The sequence below is a fragment of the Ailuropoda melanoleuca genome, chromosome 4 (assembly GCF_002007445.2).
Source record: "Ailuropoda melanoleuca isolate Jingjing chromosome 4, ASM200744v2, whole genome shotgun sequence".
NCBI classification, from domain to species: Eukaryota; Metazoa; Chordata; class Mammalia; order Carnivora; family Ursidae; genus Ailuropoda; species Ailuropoda melanoleuca.
The window spans coordinates 19499706-19520090 of NC_048221.1; the positions used below are offsets into that span (position 1 = coordinate 19499706).

The 20385-nt window shown below is 37.8% G+C and overlaps 1 protein-coding gene across 3 annotated transcripts in view; it reads left to right on the forward strand.

Moving 5' to 3' along the window:
- The window catches only part of DOCK3 (dedicator of cytokinesis 3), a 480644-nt gene that overhangs the window by 349392 nt on the left and 110867 nt on the right, over positions 1-20385 (forward strand). For all 3 annotated transcript variants that reach the window (XM_034658384.1, XM_034658385.1, XM_034658386.1), the window contains 3 exons: positions 10579-10660; positions 15710-15770; positions 17071-17218. In XM_034658384.1, the coding sequence (XP_034514275.1) occupies positions 10579-10660; positions 15710-15770; positions 17071-17218 (291 nt within the window). The remainder of the gene's footprint in view (positions 1-10578; positions 10661-15709; positions 15771-17070; positions 17219-20385) is intronic.

Consider the following 20385-nt stretch of genomic DNA (forward strand, 5'->3'; position numbering starts at 1 on the left):
CGACTCAGGGGACCAGCTGAGAAATGGGTCCCCTACTCCTCCGCCATCTTTTCTCCTCTTTGTAGAAAGTGGTCGCTTTTCTGTTCATAGAGTTTTTGCTACGCTTTTCTTCGTTCTCCAGTTGGGTTCATAGGTATTCAGAATGGTTTGGTAGCTCTCTAGGTGAATTCCTGGGACCAGACGAACTTTAGGTCTCCTGCTCCTCTGCCATCTTGGACTCTCTGTTCGGTATGTAATATTTTAGAGACATGTAGCTACCTTCAAGTTGGTTTATTTCTTTTTGATCAATATTCTTATTTTCACTATTTAAGTATATATCAAGAAAGACAATTGGAATGAGTACAGGCTTTGGAGAATCAGACATGAGTTGAAATTTTGTCTCTATACCTTGTTAGCTGTGCTACTATAATATTGGGTTGTTTTCTTTTTTTTTAAGATTTTATTTCTTTACTTGACAGAGAGAGAGAGAGGGAGAGAGACTGAGCAAACACAAGCAAGGGGAGCAACAGAGAGGAAGAGGCAGGCTTTCTGCTGAGCAGGAAGCCTGATGCAAGGCTCAGTCCCAGGACCCTGGGATCATGACCTGAGCCAAAGGCAGATGCTCAACCAACTGAGCCATGCAGGCACCCCCATAATATTGTTTTAAAAATAATATCACTGGGGTGCCTGTGTGGCTCAGTTGGTTAAGCACCTGACTCTTGGTTTTGGCTTAGTTCATGATCTCAAGGTCATGAGATCAAGCCCTGTTTCTAGCTCCACACTCAGCGAGGAGTCTGCTGGATATTCCCTCTCTTCCTTTCCCTCAGCTCCTCCCCCTGCCCACTGTGTCTCAAATAAATAAATCTTTTTAAAAATAATAATATCACTAACTGTCCCATGTTGAGGAATAATGAAAAGGAATTTGACATAGTTACATTGTTCCTATATTTTAAACTTCTTGAAAAAAATTAGAGTTCTTAAATACTTTCAAAGTTTTAGTACTTAGGAAATCTTTGCTTTTGTTCCTTGATATTATTCCTGGCTTCTCAGTCTTATTCTTTAAAAGATTAAAAAATGTCTTGTAGGGGCGCCTAGGTGGCACCGCGGTTGGGCGTCTGCCTTCGGCTCAGGGCGTGATCCCTGCGTTGTGGGATCGAGCCCCACATCAGGCTCTTCTGCTGTGAGCCTGCTTCTTCCTCTCCCACTCCCCCTGCTTGTGTTCCCTCTCTCGCTGGCTGTCTCTATCTCTGTTGAATAAATAAATAAAATCTTTAAAAAAAATTTAAAAAAAAGAAAATGTGTTGTAAAATGACAGATTTAAATATTCATTTGGCTTTCAGGATGGCTCAATATTCTAACTTCTGCTCAGAAAACAATCAAGATTTTTCTATTTCTCCTGTGTATATTTATTTGGTTTCTATAAGCTCTGCTTATTCCCATCAGGATTCCCTCTTGACATATAATATATTAAATAGCAAAACTTGACCTAATTGAAGAACAGAAACAGCAGTATAAATAGTGACAAGAGCAAGTTAATAAGTATAAATAACGTATATTCTGATATCCTTAGAGGACTTATGTAGTTACAACAGGCCAAATCTGTAGGAGTGTGTGTGTGTGTGTGTGTGTGTGTGTGTGTGTGTGTGTGTGTTATATGGCAGACCATGAAAAACCTCAGGCAAATGCTGTGATTTTTCTTCCATCTGTGAATATATATTCTTATTCTATATCATGCCAGAGAAGAATATGTGTAGTGAGTAAAGGAATGAAATTTAAAAGACAAAAATTTTCACATTCTGAACAAAGAGCTAGAAAGCACAGAACAAAAGATTATCAATGTAAATGTAGGTGATGAGGGAGGAAGAGAGCAGAATCAGGAAGATACTCTTTCCAATGAAAATTTGGAGTACTCCTGCCAAGTTCCCTCATATCACATGAGGTAATGTATGAGAAAATGCTGATAAACTCTAGAAAGTGTAGTACACATGTTGATAACTGCTGTCGTCCTGTTCAAAATCTTGGTGTGTGTTTGTTTCAGTTCCACTGTGCTGCATAGAAATTCTGCACTGGGTGTTATACGCAAGTAATGAATCATGGAACTTTACATCAAAAACTAGGGATGTACTGTATGGTGACTAACATAATATAATAAAAAATATTATTATTAAAAAAAGAAATTCTGAAGCATAACTGTGAAGATTGAAAAGTTTCATGCACTGAATTCCTGGAGAGAGAGTGATGTTTGCTCAAAGTTTGTTTTACTTGCAGTCAGATCCTAGTAGTGAAAGAGTGAATTTTTGAGGTTATCTTTTTGTAGTTAGTAGACTGTCCTTTAGGAATCACCATGATTGGACTATGTTATGTATGATCTTTCATAAAATGTAGTCATTTTTCTGTATTATTGCCAAGACATTGTTTTTCCCTGAAGCCTTAGAGAGCAAGCACACATTAGCATTTGTTTAAGTCTTTCCAGTTTGCATAGTAAATAAATTGGGAAACATTGTAATAAATAGGAAAACGTTAGATCATGTTATCAGTGATTTGCTCTTAAATGCTTTATTTTTCTATGATAATGTTTGGCCATACATTTAAGTACAGTCAGATAAATTATGAAGTAGCATTCTTTCTATACATTTGATGAGTGTTCTTAGCTAAATTGTTATTTCAGCCTTCGTTAATTAATTTGTTTAGCATTTCTGTCAGAACTACTAGGTCTGGGTTACTCTTGGGAAGTTACAAAGGACCTATCTATGAAGGGTACATATGCCTACACCAGACAAAAGACCTGTTCTGAATACAGAGAAGCAACCACTGTTCTAACATTGCTTATTTGGCATCAAGGGCTAGCATGGTTACTTTCCTATCACACTTCAGACTGCTTAACCTACAGCTGAGAAATATAAAAGTGTGCTACTTCTGTAGACCCCATAGACGTAATCAGCAAAACACATAGAAGGCAGGGTCATTCCCTCCATGCCCCAACTTCCCCACCTGGATGTACACTTTTCTTAGAACCATTTTGACTTGAATATTGGAGACAGCAAAGATGACCTGTTGTACTGTCCTGTCAGTAGAACCTCACCCTCATTGCACCCCCTTTATTCATTTGCATGTTTTTTATTGTTAGAAATGGGAGCCTGATCCTGGGGTAAAAGCATAAATCATTAGAGTAAAAACAACTGTAGCTTCCCACGCAACTGATCATTAAGTTACCGTTTAGTTCGATTTCATGAGAAGTACATGATTTCTAAAGACCCCTTAGGGTCAGTATAATTAGCAAAATGCTATTATAAACATTCAAGAATATGTGATAACAGGTTTACTCATGTGTCTCTTTTGCTTTAAAGAAAATGAAAAGAATCTGTTTCCTAGGATTGTTTTTCATTCAAGTCTCTGCTTGTTCCAAATCAGACAAACCATTGTTCCCATCACCTCTCAGTCTCCTGGGTGGGAATGCTGTAAACATCAAACAGACGAGGTGTCACCAGCAGAACTGGTATGAGAGCTTGGCATAAATTTTCTGATCAGAGGGGTTAAGTGTCCCATGTAGGTAGTAGGGATTTTGGGGCTAGCTGGATTTCCTTCAGGCAGCACCTCTAGGAGCCTATGTGACACAGACACAGTGAGTCTCTAGGGCAAGACATGGTTTGCTGCATTACCCATGGAACCCCCCTCCTCTCCCGCACCACTTTTTTTCCAATGTTCATTTCATAAGATGAAATACAGATAAAGTATCGCTTTGAAATCAAAGCGATTCAGATTGGAATTCCAACTTCACTTTTCTCTCTCTCTATTTTCTGATCTCAAGCCAGGAACTTTGCCCCTCTGACTCTGTTTCTTCAGAGATGAAATATATGTTATGAGGATTAAATACAATTAGGCAAGAAAAGAAATACTTTAAACAATGCCTGGTACGTAAAAGATAATAAGTGGCTGCTGTTGCTGCTGCTATAGCAAGTTGATGAGTACCCGGAGCTTCATCTCCCACCCATGTCTTTTCCCTGAACTTCAGACTTTGGCTTTGATCTTCCTGTTTTTTGTTTACCTACATATCCCCATGGAGACTTGAAATTCAGCATACATGTCTGAACTTTACAACTTCCCTGGTTGACTACCACATCCGATCAACCACTGCATGTGGTCGGCTTGTATCTCCCATCCATTCTTCTTTCTTCTGTTCCCAAACTGCATCATAGCTCGCTGGGGCTACTCCACTTGTCTTTGGAGTATTTTCTGTGTTATCAACCTGGTTTCAATACTGCAGCCCACGTGATCATTCTAAAGACTTAGGAGGTCAACACTGCTTCTCATAGTTGAACTTTCCAGGCCTCTATAAGGCCCATAATGGGTTGTTCCAAATTTGCTAATCCTAACAACGAAAACTTTTTAAAAAATGCAGATTCTTGCACTCTCCCCAAAAGTCCTCTGAGTCCTTTCCTCTAGAGATTCTGATCCAGAAGAACTGGGATGGAGTCCAGGAATCTGTATTTTAAAAAGCTGCCAGTTACTCCTGATAATAGCCAAGTTTGGAGAACCCTCGCATGTAAGTCCCCTCTGGATTTGTCCACTCTGTTGCATAGTAACTTTGACCACTCCCTGGCTCTCCAGTGCCCTCCTTACTCATGCTTGGAGCCTTCCCACTGTCAAGCTGCCTCAGACCTCTAAGACTCTGCACTTGGAGGTCTCTCCTAGAATTCCCTTCATCTCTATCCTTCACCAAATGCTGAAAGCCTAGCAATATTACAAGAATCCTTTACAGTATCTCATTTAGCCAGCCTATCCTCATCCCAGTAGAACTTGTCAGCAGCCCCTTTCTGGGTAATTCTAGCATTTTCACATTATGTTGCAATTTTGGGTTTATATGTGTCTCTCTCCCAGTAGACTCAAAACCCTGAAGATAGGGAGGGACCATTTCATTTCTCTATTCCCAGTATCTAGCTCAGTTTCTGGAATACAGAATATAGTAGAGGCTCATGAAAGCTTGTTGAAATGAATGAAAAGGAGGGAAGAAGGCTGGAAAGAATCCTAGAATTGTAATAATAGTTATAAAAGTGTTCTTTGGAGCCCTGAAGTGTCTCAGGGGCAGGTGGTGGTTAGGAGAGAAGCCTAAGTAGGGAGGATTCTTTGCCCTCTGCCCCACCCCCACCCCAATTCAACCAAAGTAGCTGCCTTTATCAATTTGTCATATATTGAACAGTGTAAGGTTTTGTTGAAAAGAAAAGCTGATACTAAAAAGGAATTTAAAAACCACAGTACTGCTCTGCCTTTATGAAACCCCTTTATGCATTTCTGCTCTTGTGCTTCAGAATGAAGGGGGAAATCTTGACGAACTTGAGAAATAAAGCCAAGTTATCTAAAATGGAAAATGAATCTGTGAGGAAATACTAGAGATTTTTTAATCTGTTGGATTGTGCTATGTACTATAGCCTTGGGGCTACTTGTCTGTTTTTAAGCACCTGGGAGGTTATCACGAAAGAGATGCTAAGTAGTTGCCATCCATCTCCACAGAGGACCAGATGAGAAACATGAAGACTAAAGTGAAAGAGTTGAGAGAATTCCTCTGAATTTATTTGGGGAGCATGCTTGTATTTCCAAAACAGAGCCTTCAGGAAATATTCTCCCTAAGTATCAGAGACGGTCTCTGCCTCAGCATAGGCTGGCATCTTGTTGGTGGTCACCAAACATTTGCTATAGGGATGCATGAATTACTGTCCATGGAGATGTGTATGAGTGTGTGAATTAGAACTTTCATAAAATCAAGTGATCTTAAAATTAAGACACTATTAGACTTGCCACAGATTCAAATTATGGAATTCATTTGTAACAACTTGCTCAATAATATGAAATTATGAAATTAATATAACATCATATACTGTTCATGCATAGCTCATCATAAAAACAACTAAATATGGTACAGTTCTCTTATAATGTTGCTTATGAAAAGTAAGAATTTAACGTCATCTCTTTTTTTCTTTTGAAAGCATTGGAGTTTTCTCACCCGTATCGTTTAAGAGAAAAACTGCCCTGTTGCTCTCATATAGAGGATGTTCATAAAATCTCATGAATAAATTTTATTCTTTTGGCCACAGTTCCTTTCATACCTTTGGGAAATATGAGTGGTTGCTGTAGCTCTCGTTGGCAAGTAGATTTCGATCAGCATTTATCAAACTTTGTACAGACTCCATTGCCTTACATAAAAGCAGCTCGTGGGGTCAAATGTCATCTGTCCCATTGGTATCAAAACACATAATAACATTTTAAGCCTCTGAGAAGTCCTAGTGGGTAAAAACCTGTTGTTTTTAAACTGTGTTTAATGCAGTATTTCCCACTTTTTTGACCACCTTAGGAAACACTGGATAGATATTTGTCTTCAAATAGTTTGAATGTTAGCAGAAAGCATCATTTGCTTATCATACCCATTGGAGAAGCTGGCAAAACAGAAAATAACTAGATGTGTACCCAAAGCCCTGTGAAATGAAAAAAAAAAAAACCAACAGTTATTTTCAGTTTCACAGATTGTGAAGGCCAGGTGAAACCAGAGCATGAAAGGCTGTGGGACATGTGAAAGTCATGCAGGCACTGTGGGAACTCAGGGGCCTCCTCTCACTGTTGAGGAGAAAGAGAAGTTCTTGGGTTCTGATAGGGCCAGCAACCCTGTCCACTTGGGAATTTGTTTTATGCACCCTTTTAGCTTTGGACCAGAGCTTGATGTAGCCCCTGCAAACCATGCGCCCTTCTGTGGGTCTAGCAGCTCCGGCAGCAGCCAGCTTGGTAGATGTCTGTCCTCGAGAGATTGGTAATGTGACGGTGAGAGCCGTTGCAGGTGTTCCTTCGATAAAGAGTGCAGAAGTAATGATAAATTCTCTTGAAAGACATAAACTTCCTAAAAAATGTTTTTCTACTCAACTATCAAGTTAAGAGCTACCTGGGTGGTTGTTAAATGCATATATACATGTTAGTTAGGATAGTTAACTTCAGTAATGGACAGAAAAATGTTACTTTGATGCTCTTATTTCCTGTTTCTCTGATACACCTCAACTTTCCTTTACTAATACTACTAATGTATTTGTATATACCCTTGTTGTTTCCTCCTTCGTTCTTTCCTTGATTCTCCCAGTTCCCCAAGGAGGTGGGAACCTCTTTTTTCCTTTACCAATTATTTTCTCTCTTTCCTCTGTCTTCACTATCTCACCATCTACAAACATTGTCCTATTAGAAGCAAAGGTTCTTCGTCGTACCCCATCGTTTTTGAAGTCAGGTTTTTGAACTATAATTTACATGTAGTAAAATTCACTCTTTTTAATACATAGTTTGGTGAGTTTTGACAAATTTATAGTTGTGAAATCACCACCATATTCAAGAAGTAGAAGCTTTCATCACCCCAGAAATTTCCTTCATGCACCTTTGCATTCAATCCCTGCCCTCCTTCCTCAGCCCTGACAACTCCTGATCTGGTTTCCTTCCTTATAGTTTTGCCAATTCTAGGTTATAATATAAGTGGAGACATACAGTATATGGTCTTTTGTGATTGATTGGCTTCTTTCACTTAGCATGGATTTTTGAGATTCATCCATATCATTATATATCTCAGTAGTTTTTTTTATTGTGAAGTAATATTCCACTGTATGGATATTCCATTATATGGGTTGCCCTTCTTCTCCTGATGAACAATTTGTGTTCTTTAGAGTTTCTGGCTATTATGAATAAAGCTGCTATAAATATTCACAAATGGGTCTCTGTGTGGACATAAGTTTTCATTTCTCAGGAGTAAATACCTAGGAATAGAATGATTGGATCATATAATAAGTGTACATTTAACTTTATAAGAAACTGCCAGACTGTTTTCTAAGCTGACTATACCATTTTGGACTCCCCTCAACAGTTTATGAGTGGTCTAGTTGCTCTACATTCTCACCAACCATTGATATATTTAGTCTTTAATTTAGCCATTCTAATAGGTGTGTATTGGTATCTCACTGTGCTTTTAATTTGTATTTCTCTAATGATTAATGATGTTTTCTTGAGCTTATATGTCATCTTTATATGTTCCTTGGTGAAGGGTCTATTCAGATCTTTTGTCCATTTTTAAATTGAGTTGTTATTTATAAAGAACTCTCAGAACTCCACAGTACGTTCTTAATATAGTCCTTTCTTAGTGAGTGTTTGTAAATATTTTCTCAGTCTGTAGCTTGTCTTTCCACTTTAACAGTGTCTTCCCAAGAGAAGATGGTTTTAATCTTGATAAAGTTCAGTTTATCATTTTGTTGTGATTCATGATATTCACTTAATAATGTGAGATCACAAAGATTTTTCTCTTTTATGCTAAATATGGAAATACAAATTTGAATAAAATACACAAAGGTACTTGTCTTCATTTTTCTCCTGTGTTTTCTTATAGTTTTATAGTTTTAGCTCTTATATTTAGGCCTATGATCCATTCAAGTTACTCTTTTGTAGGCAAGGATCAAAGTTTACTCTTTTCCATATGGATTGTTAAGCACCCTTTGTTGAAATTACTGTGCTCCTTTACTGAATTTTGGTGCCTTTATTGACAATTAATTAAGTATAAACGTATGGATTATCCCACATGTTAATAAAGATCTCCCTCAGGACGCCTGGGTGGCTCAGTCAGTTCAGCGTCTGCCTTCAGCTCAGGTCATGATGCCAGGGTCCTGGGATTGAGTCCCGCATCAGGCTCCCTGCTCAGAGGGGAGCCTGCTTCTCCCTCTGCCCCTCCCCCTTGCTTGTGCTCTCTCTCTCTCAAATAAATAAAATCTTTTAAAAAAAATAAAGACCTCCCTCAGCCCAACATGCCCATTCAACTATAAGTTCATCACTTCTACCTTTCCACAGCCATTTACTAAAGAGCAGTCTGTGGGGCACCTGGGTGGCTCAGTTGGTTCAGCATCTGCATTCAACTCAGGTCATGATCCCAGGGTCCTGGGATCAAGCCCCATGTCAGGCTCCCTGCTCAGCAGGAAGTCTGCTTGTCCTATCCCAGCTACCTACCGCACCCCACCCCACCTCACCCCACCCCTGGGTCCTGCTCTTTCTAGCACTCTCAAATAAATAAATAAATAAATAAAATCTTTAAAAAAAAAAGGAATAGACTAGACTTAACTATTTCTGCCTCCTCACTTCTTACTCTCAAACTGGGTTCTTTCTCTACCATTCCACTAAAACAGTTATTGCAAGAATCACAGTAGTCTCTGTCTGGGGACAGGGGATATACTCTTGTGCTTGTGTCATGTTATTCTTCACACTGGCCTTGGACCTCACTGACCCCTACCTCCTCTTTCAAACATTTTCTTCCCTTGACTAATATAGCATCCCACTATCTCCTTATTTTTCTTGCTTTTCTGTTTGTCCCCATGTGTCTACTTTGCTAGTTCTGCCCCTTTTTTCCTAAATATCAATGTCAGGATTCTGACTAAAGCCATTTTTCCTGCTCCTTCTATGCACATTCTCTCCTTATTGCCATCCAACCCCCTGGCTGAAAAAAATCCCAAGTTTATATCTGGGCCAAATATTTTTTGAGCTTCATTTCTGCATATTTAATTGTCTACCAGGACCACAAGCTCTACGAAGAAAAATACCTTGTATGTATCTTGTTCACATTTGTATTTCCACGTTTAGCACAGAGAACCTAGTAACTGTTGACTAAATGAACAAATGAATACATGAACAAAGTAAGCAACCTGTGAAGTTGATATTATATCTTATAATTCTAGGACAGTATTTTAATATTGACCTTTTTCCTGATACCACATATATGTGGTGAGTACATGACTATGGGCACAGGAGAATTAAATTACTTTTAGAATCACATACGTGGTCTTTGCCACGGCTCAGTTTTCCTGTTGCAGTTCATGGGGAGCCTTGGGATGAAGAGGTGGGAAATTAAACCTGGGCAGGAACAGGCAGGAGTGAGAGAGCGAGGAGACACCTCTCCAGATGTCACAAACATTGAATCTCTGTTTTTTAATCCAGTAATTTACTTCAGGAGTTAACCTGTGTTGTTTGTGAAATAAAATATTTTAATGGCCATTTTAAATTCTGATTGCAACTTTAGTTATAATACATTATTTCCTTTTGACTTTTTGCTCAAATTTTTGTAAGTCCCTGTATTTTTTTTTTCTTAGTCCTGAAATGATTCTTAAGAGTTATATAGGAAGATGTAAATTGGGTAATGTAGATTCTTCCGGCTCGAGTATAGTGGATATTTTTATGATCTGAGTGTTCACATCAGAGAACGTATATGCTTGTTATGGGCCTAGCATTATGACTGGAGCTTTGCGGGTATTTGGAAAACAATAAAAGATACAGTCTTCATTGCTCCTCTCAGGGAGCACACACCTTTAGGGAGATAAGAGCTGCTACCAGCAAATAAACAGCAACAGCTGTTAGGCGGTTTGTAGTGTCCATTGCATGCTGTTTGGCAAGAAAAATAGCGTCCTGCCATTAGACATGTACTTTTGGCCTTGCCTTTCGCTGTGAGCTATTCTGAAAGTGTTTAGGGCTTCTCTATAAATGCCCTTTTTATTTGTTCTGGAGCATGTGGTCCCTTACATTTTTCTGTCTCTCTCTCCTACATTTCAGTGAGCGGTTTCTGGTGAGACTGAACAAGAATGGTGGGCCAAGGAACCCAGAGAAGATAGAACGAATGTGTGCCCTTTTTACAGTATGTGCAAATTCTCTTTCCCTTCTCTGCTGTTGACTCTACCCAGGGGCCTGCTATGTGGATATTGTAACCCTGGAAACAAGCATTTATTCTTAACCTCCCCACACACTGGGGAGATTAGGACTTGATTTATGTTCCTATCAGGTTTTAATGAATTATTTAAAGAAAACTGAAATCAGCTATAGTTTTTAACTGAATTTTTTATTAAAGAAATATAACCAAGTACCTTTTACTAATGTAGGTTTTAGAAGCTATTTAATATAACAGACGCAATCTGAAGGAAGTCTATCTTACTATTCTTATTCAAGGCCGCTGGGAAATTCCCTGCTGTAGAAGTATAGTTTCTCTAAAGGCATCCACCAAATGTACAGCTGTGCAGTTTCTTAGTGAGTGCATATGAAGAGAGACAAGCTAAGTATTCTTTTCTCTCACATACCAAATGGAGGATCTTTTCCTACTATGATCTATACTTTCATTTTTTCTGAATAACCATGCTGTCATTCATGGTCTCCAGGATCACAAACCATCAGCTCAGAGAAGACATAGTAATCTGCTTCTGGAAAGTGGTTAGCCTCACAATACCACATTGCCTTGTGTATTCTTCTAGTTGATTCTGATTTACCAAATGTTTTTATTTAGTTAAGAAAAACTAGTGTGAAGCTTTGTTTATTTCAGTTTATTTATTTGCTGAAGGAGAAAACAAGACTGTGTTACAATTTTAAACCAGTTTTGACTCTCATGGAGTCTTTGATCTGCTTCAGTGTTGCTGAGATACATTAAGACCCGTTAACGCTGGGAGGTGTGATAGTCTCACAGTGCCACTGCCCTGGTATGGGGTGCATGATTGATGGGTGACAGATCAGAGCTCACAGTGTGCCTCTTAAACACAAATGGGGTTTACCTAGGCATCTTATATGTGACTTTCTCTGAAAGATAACACTGGATTTGTTTACCTGACTTTTTTGTTCAATTACTACAATTTTCTTTCAAAACCTCAAACAACGTTACTGTAGAATCAGAAGTCACTTTCACAGGGAGAGCTTCTATTGAAAATGCTCCAGATGTACAGAAACATTTGTAAGTCTAGTTAAGCTACAGTGATTTTTTTTCCCCCATCTTTGAACTCAGCATTCAAACCTTAGGAGATAATGCAGGAAGAAAGAGCAGGTAAAGCAGACCCATGAAGACAGTTAAGGGAGTTGATATGGCTTAGTCTGGGAAAAGCAGCACTGTTCCTTCAGTAGGAAAGAACAAGGGAAAGAGTGCAAGTTGCAGTTAATGGGATTTAGGTTAGAATATTGGGAAAGAACTTCTGAAGTGAGAGTGCCTAAACACTGAGGTGGTCCTCTGGGGCCACCTTTCTGAAACAGAAATAGAAGGAAATGAGACACCCATCTGTTTAGAATGCCTCAGTGACCTTAGGAGGTTTTTCTGGATCCTGGTTTTCTGAGAAAATAGCAAAAGAATCACTGCTTCCTTGTTCTTTGGCATTGTGGGAACAGAGCTGTGTGCATGTGCTATCTTTGAATATGATGAGTGGAGTCCTTGTCTCTTGAAAAATGAACTTAATTATGATGATATTTGAATGTAATTACAGTAAATCAAAATTTTCATTTTGTAGCATTTTAATGATCTATATGGGCCCAGAGGCCTACGCTGTGGCTTTGACTTTATAAATCAGAGATGCACATAACATTCATGTGCTCTTATTCTGCCACAATGGGAAGACACAAGGCTGCTAAAAATACCACTTCCGTAGTTCCCTTTGCAGTACAGCCCTGAATTTTTTTTAAGATCCTAAAAAGTGATTTGAGAAATTTTTACAAAGCACATGAAATTTTTTAACAAGATTGTCTTAGCCAGGGCTTTCATGTTTTGCTTTAAGCTACATGAAATAATAATTTTGGTGGAACCTATTTTCTCATCTAAGATTTGAGCTCCTCCTGTGGGCTAAAGGAGTTTTCTAGATTGACCTATGTGCTGCAGAGTTTGAGAGTAATGCTCAAAAATGCAGCCGCAGCTGTGGTCAGTGCCAACCTATTAGCTTACCTTAACATCAAGAAGAAGGAAGCCTACAAACCGAGCAGGTTTGCAGGATTACTCAAGCAGACTTCAGAGCCACATTACAGACCATCACATTATTCATGGCCCAACCTTGTTCTCTATAAAATCTGGGTTTTTTCTGACCTTGTTAGATTTCAGAGCTTCCTGTCCAGGGAGAATTTTGTCTAGAAGGAGGTGTTTCATATTTATGTGAATGTCTAATAGAGTGATATCCTGACTTTCATGATAAACAACGGCTATGTGTATGAGCGTGTGAGAGCATGTCTGTGAATTTACTTATTATTAGACATCCAGTGCTTCACACACAGTGCCTAGCAAATACTAAGGCCTCAGTAATGATTTGTTACATAAGTGAATATGTTTATTTTTTATTGTATTTGAGTGATCAGCTCAGAAAATGAACTTGTGTTGTTTTCCCTGTATTCATTGGCATTGTATTTTCTACATTTATTTATATATTCTGCTTCTGTTACAGCATAAGTATAAATAAATTGGCTTTGTTTTGTATTTGTAAATCCCATTATCTCTACAGAAAAAGGGCAGTTCAGGCACAGGAAAGTGAGTTGACTTTTCCGTTTTTTAAATGGAACATCAGTAACTGATCCAAGATGCTGAGCCCTGAGTCACTGCCCTGTGACTACCATATAGTTAGGAACCAGCTTTTAATTATGTAGGATTGGAGGGTATGCTCCAGTGAGTAAATCTAAATTCAAACTCTGCTCACCAAATGTATGGTGGAAATCCTTCTTCCTGTCTTGGTTTTACAGGTCTTGTGAGTATTTTAACGTGGATAGCCACACTTGGTACTTAGTCTTGAAGAGTGTGTGTTTACTAACTCTGTGGTAATGGTGTTTAACCATGCACTTATGTTTATAAGATAGCTTTCACATTGAAATTATGTGGGACTCACAAATAATAATTTCACATAAAACATTTTTTTGCACTGATTATTCCCATTTTATATTTATTGACTTCACATAAATACCACAGGGAGTTCTGGGTACCATGTACAAAATGGTCAGAAGGGGTCCCTACTCCATCTACTTGGAAAATACCATAAATTATATTTCAGTTTTCTTCCTTTCATTCACTTAGAACCAAGAGAGGTCCTGTGCTCATGTGTACAACTGATCTGATTAGTGTTTGATCATTTTTGGTAACTGGCTTGAATTCTTATGTGTAGGGATTAATCATCATACTGGTTATTTGATAGTTTGGATTAACACAATCTAAGCTATGTAGAAGGAACCATTTCACTTTGAAATGTGTCAAACGTTTCTATATCTTTCAGTAAATAAACATGTTTCAATCCCCAAATAAGCACATAAAAGTGGTAATCTGGGTTTTTTTCAGTTTTATTCATTATTTAGTAGCCATTTTAATAAGTGTCAAAATACAGAGATATTTTGAGGGTATCATTTTAAGTTCCATTTCTAAATTAAAGGACGTGGTGAAATGGAGCCTGAACCATCCTTTTGCAGTTTCAAAAGACAACTTTCATATAAAATATTTCTTTGTGATTCCAGAGATACACATTTATCTTAAATTATTTTGTAACCTATTTCATTACAAGCATATTTCATTATTCCATCAAGAATTTGGTAAAATGTCATAGCCATCTAGAATCTAAAAGTTTCCATTTCACCATTGCATATTACTTTTTTTAAAATCTTTTTATAATAATTTTTTATTATATTATGTTAGTCACCATACAGTCCATCCCTAGTTTTTGATGTAAAGTTCCATGATTCATTACTTGCGTATAACACCCAGTGCACCATTACTTTTTAATGTCTCCTTTCCTTTCATATGTTTAGGACCACTCTACAGGGCAGAACTGGGAATACAGTAAGGCAAGCAAAGCACAGGATCCTGAGAGGGAGACTTCCTTTAACTTTGCACCTTGGCTGCCTTGCTTGCCTTACGCTAATCCTAACCCTGCAACAAGGTATAAAAATAAAGCAAACATGGGGACTCTGGATCTCAAAGCTCATTTGAAATTATAACTGTCACTTGATTTTCCCTTTCCCCAACTTTTTAAAAAGAGATAAGCATCTGGGGCCAATCAAAAGATGAAAGATGGGAAGGACAGGGAACTAAGGGACCTTTTCCTAGAAGCAAAAGGGAAATCTTGGGAAACTGTCCCGTTAAGGACAGAGGTTATTCCAACAATCATCATTAATTCACAACAGTGTCTCTGAGTGAGCAGCAAGTTGACCTGGTAAGAAGTGTGAAACAGAGTATATATTAAAGTTTTATTACTTTAAGTACAACATGTTAAAGTAAAATACATACCCATAAATGAACATTCTATTTCAAATGTATAAAACTTTTCATAATTTTAGTTTAAAGATTACTGGTTGGATCTGATTTATTTACTTAAAGGAAGCCCTTAGAATTTTCCAGATAAGATTATTTTTAGCTTTATACTTCAATACAAATGATGCATATCTAAATTTAGAAATAGACATCAAATTATTGAGGCTTCACTAAGACCAAATTAGTTTCTTCTCAAGGGAACATATCTAGTGTTTAATAATCATGTGGACCACAGAATAAACATAAAATTAGTAAAGAGTAAACTTCTAGAATTTCAGTCATTAATAAGCTTATTGGATGTTTTCCCATTTTTTCTGCATTGAATGTTTCTTTTGTTACAAAATGTTTTTGATGTGATGTTAGAATAAACATGGATAAGGCAATATTATGAAGATTTCTATTGTGAGAATATTTGTCGTGTGTTCTATATAAAAGCTGGGAAAATATTATCGATAAAATTAACTTCCAGAGGCATATAAGATATTCACATTTTCGCTGCAGGAATCTTACAGATACTAAACCACTATGTGCTTTAGTCCCTCTCCCCACCTATAACATATGCTAAAAGTAACAAAAGCAGAAGATTGTGAGGTTTGAAATGAAATTTTAATTATTTTCAGTATATTCATTGCCTTAATTTACTTGTTTTTTCTTTTCTTTTCTTAGGATCTGAGCAGCAAAGATATGAAGAGAGATTTATATATAGTTGCCCATGTGATACGAATAGGTACTGTCTACCTTATCCGTTCACATGACTAAGACCAGCCCACCTTGGGATAAGTATCTACTACTATGTTTGAGCTTTATCCTATCCCTAGCTCTTACCTGTAATGTCAGGTCTCAGGATGAGAGCCCAGCTTGTATTGGAACTCTCCCTTAAGCTCAGCTGCTATCGTAGCTGAATTTGACATAAATGAAAGCATTTTTTTTTCGCTTGAAATCTTCTGCTCCCTATTTGTTTTTGGACCCAAACTCTTTATTTCAAGCGGTCTGCTCTTTTGACATTCTTTCCATCACAGTGCCTTGCCTTTGTACCAGCTTTTCCACTTCAGAGATCTTACAACATGTTGCAGGTTGCCATCTTAACAGGTGGTGAAAGGCCTTTGCTGTGTTTTTTATCCAAAAGTATGTATCTGTGCTGTTTTCCACAAAATGAGAGTTACTATCCTTGCTGCAGTCGACGTGACGTGTGGTATTTCACTTTTACCGCACCCAAGATGAAAAAAGTGATTTTTGCTACTGTTCGGTGGTTGATTTACTCAGCCTCATTTCAAGCATATGGCATAATTTGGGAGGCTGTGACTAACCGAGTCTTCCTCCATAGGTTTGGGTTCTGGGATATCTTGTACATTTTTTTGTCAAAGAATATTTTTTAATCCTTTGCCAACAAAACACCGACTTTGCTGTACTTTGGTTTTGCTGTACTTCATAAGCGTTCACTGAGGTTCCAGGTGTGCTTTTGCAAGTCCTCTTGCCACCACCGTAGGCACAGCCTTGCTGGGCGAGAGAAGCCAGCACCCCCTCTTCCCGACACAACTGTCACTTCCGCTTCCGCTTCCGCTTCCACAGAGGTTTAGGAGCAGCTTTGGCAGCAAAATGTGGTTGGAAGAATAACACATTGTTCTCATCTTTGCATACATATTTTTTATCTGGCAACTAAAGTATTAAACTTTGTATCCTTAATATGCCAAAGAAGTTTAAATCTAACACACTGGTTTTTCTAAGAAATTCATAAAACCACCGCTTCGTTCTCATATGATTAATAAGTGGACTGTTGGTATTCAGGTAGATAATAAGGATGATTAACTGAATGTGGTGCAGGGGAAGAGCCCCAGCCAAAGGCCTGTTTGGCATTTCTCCACATAAATATTCTGCATCCTTGGATGGCTCCCTTCAGTCCTAAATCAGTCTTCCAATTGAAGTATCTCTAAGGTGCCTACAGCTCTGGCATCCTTGGATGACAATCAGGTGATACTGGAGAGGAGCCTGGAGTTCTCAGCCTGACTGGTTTTTCTGCTGTGCTCCAGGCCGGATGCTCCTGAATGACTCAAAGAAAGGCCCTGCTCACCTACACTACCGGCGACCATATGGCTGTGCGGTCCTAAGCATCCTGGATGTTCTACAGTCGCTCACAGAATTAAAGGAAGAAAAGGATTTTGTTCTTAAGGTTTACACGTGAGTAATACACATAGGAAATATTCATCATTTACAACATAAGACATTCCAGCACTACCCTTGAGAGTAGCAGTGCTCAAGCTTTGTGGGACACAGAACCACCAGAATATGTAGGATAGGGAGTTTTTCAAAAATGCAGAGATTTTGATTTAAGGTTTATATTTTTAATAAGTTTCCCAGGTGATTTTGAAGTAGCTGAATTTGGAAACTTCTATCCTAATCTAGAAGTCTGGTAGTGTAGATTTCTGTACTGTCTCTTCTATCTAGGATTAACCAACATTATTATATATTTACAGAAAAACTAATAATGTAATTTCTCATGTGTTTTGGACAAAAAGCAGTCTTTGTCTAATACTTGCCCCCCAGGACACAACTGAGCTAGGTACCGATGCAAATAGCTTCAGAGAATGATCACGAGTCAAGTTGAAGAAAAGCAAGTTTTTCTGAGGAGCTGTGGTTTCACTCTTCACTTTTGTGACCACAGATCCATAAGTCACATCCAACTAGTCATGGCATTATTTTTAATGTTCATTAACCAGTGGATCTGCCTTATAGAAGCAATGTATCTCCTGATTCTTGTTAAGCAATAGAAAAAAAAAATAAATGAAGAAAAGGAACAGAATTCAGGCATATCATCTGTCTTTGCTGATACAGACTTAGGAATGAATAGTAGTGCTGAAAACATGATTTGTGATGGGTTTAGTGAGTTTTTAAAGTAAGTGTTTTAACTATGGAATTCTTTTTAAAAAATGTCTGTCCTCTTTTGGTTTTAACCCATTATTATTTTTCTAAATGAAATCTAATATTGCCCATCACCATGTTAATGTATCATCACCATAATATTGTATGAATATTTCTGTGTATTGTCTGTTCTGATTCAGGCAGGAAATGAACTTAATTCACAATTGAACTTAATTTGGGCCTTTATATATCAATCACATTTTATTAATTTCAAAATAAAAGTCCAGGCCTCCTTATTACTTATTTTGCCTTAAGCACTGTTCTGTTCAGAGCTGTATATTTTATGGGATGAGGATCGTCCTTTGGAATAGTAACCTACAAAGGAAATTTTGGTGGGTTTTCTCTTTGTTTCATGCATCAGTCACAGACTTTCTACATATACCGAACCTCTTCATTGATGGCTGATGGGAACTGCTTTTTGATATACCTTCCACCCTTTGAAAAGGACTAAACAGGAATCCAAAATCATTATCATTATCCTCTTACTCTACTCTAGCCTTCCCAAGGACGAGGGGTTTATAGGTAGCACTCCCGAATTGCATCTCTTTGCATGTTTCAGCTGTTCCTTGCTTGACTGCAAATTCTCATTGTGGATAGGGGCTTGCACAGCATCCCTCTTGAAATCATGCTGTCAGGCTTAATTGGCCTAATTGCTTCTAAAACAATGGAAGATCATTATCAAAAAAATATTTTGAAGGACTAATAGAATCAAAATGTAGGATAATTTTTCCACTTGAAAATATTAAGATTGTCAAATAGACTTCCTACTGCATGTTTGCGAAATTGATTTTGTGCACAGTATGGAATTCCTCTAGGATTAGTGTTTCAAATCCACATCAGCACAGTGGAATCCAGCCCTTAGGAGAAGCAATATTTTCCAGTAAGTTTCATAGCACATGTTTGTCAGATTGAATTAGAAGCTTTAAAGGTTTAATAATTGCTATTGATAGTGCTTTAGCCTTTATTAGGACAGGATTTTGCAAGGATAAAAACCCCTTGTATGGTTTTAATCAATGAATTGGCAAAATATCTCATTAGTTGTTGACATTCTCATCATTTCTTTCTTTATTCAGTCAGCCTCAACCAGCAAAGATTCAAGCTCCTGTGTATCTCTTGCCATAACCATTCCTCTGGCTTAATAGATGTTGTTTAATGTCATGTGTGTGTGTGTGTGGTGAAGGTCCCACATCATTTTAAGAAAATCTCAACAAGAAGCTGGGGCATGAAAACTAGGTTGGTTCCTAATGAGCCAAAAGCCTGAAAATATTAATAAATCATCACTGTATGCCATTCAGTCTGATATAGATATCATATGTTTCCTCTCGCCAGAAGGACTAGGGCCACAGGCAGGCACAGGGCATGTGGAACCTGGAGCCTAGGACACAGAAAGAGAGTAGTGCTACAAAGCTAAAGCCAACACTAAGGTGAAGTCAAGGAGCCATAAATAATGCATCTGACCAAACATAAGATGGTTCTGCATATGCAATGACCACTCTTCAAATTCACAGTGTGACACAGTCTAAATAAACACTTTTAGGCCCACCTTAATGAAATAAATAAATAGCTACTTAGAATATTAAACCTATTATGTTAGTTATATTTTAAATCATATTCTATAAAATGTGTATTAACCCATTACATATTCAATCACATGTTATATAAAATTGAGAAGTATTAAATTTTCTCACTCTCGTGTGTTATGAGAAAATGTTATTCAAATTCCTCATATGCAACCATGTCATCAGGATTTTGTCAACATTACAGCCACTTTGTGAGTCATCTGACACAGTTTTCCAAGGCATGGTCTTTCACTTCCATCAGGTTGGTTTGATACATCACTCTTTGAATCCTTGATGGTGCGTTCACTGGAAATTCATCTTGAGGCTCAATTACATTTTTGCTGAATATTTGGACACTTGCTGTTTCTGCGTCTTTATTTGTCCTGTAGGATGTATGTGACCTTAATAATACAGCTGCTTACTATGCTGCTTTTAAGATGAGGTTTACAATAACATCCAGCTCTTCAGTTTGGAGGTCATACCCAAGGGTAATTACTAAGTCTGTGTAGTTTTGCTCTTTTAAAAAAAAAATAAATAAATAAAAATAAAAATAAAAAAAGGTCTTTAGCCAATTCTGCCAGATAAATTTTATAAGCATCTAAAAATCGCATTGATTGAGATAATTTCAGGCTATTGTAACTTACCCAAAATACTGCTGTGACGTTCAAAATTAAAGGGATTCAGAGAATGGCCCATAACATGACAGGTTGTGTGAGGGTGGAAATATAAGGTGGCAACCTCTTCTCTTATGTGATGACTGGAAGGGACCCTATCCTTATATTTGAAGTAGACACACATTTCCACTGAACACTGACTTTGGGGTCTTTGTTTCATAGCCACCTTATCCATGAAAATGCCTCAAGTTGA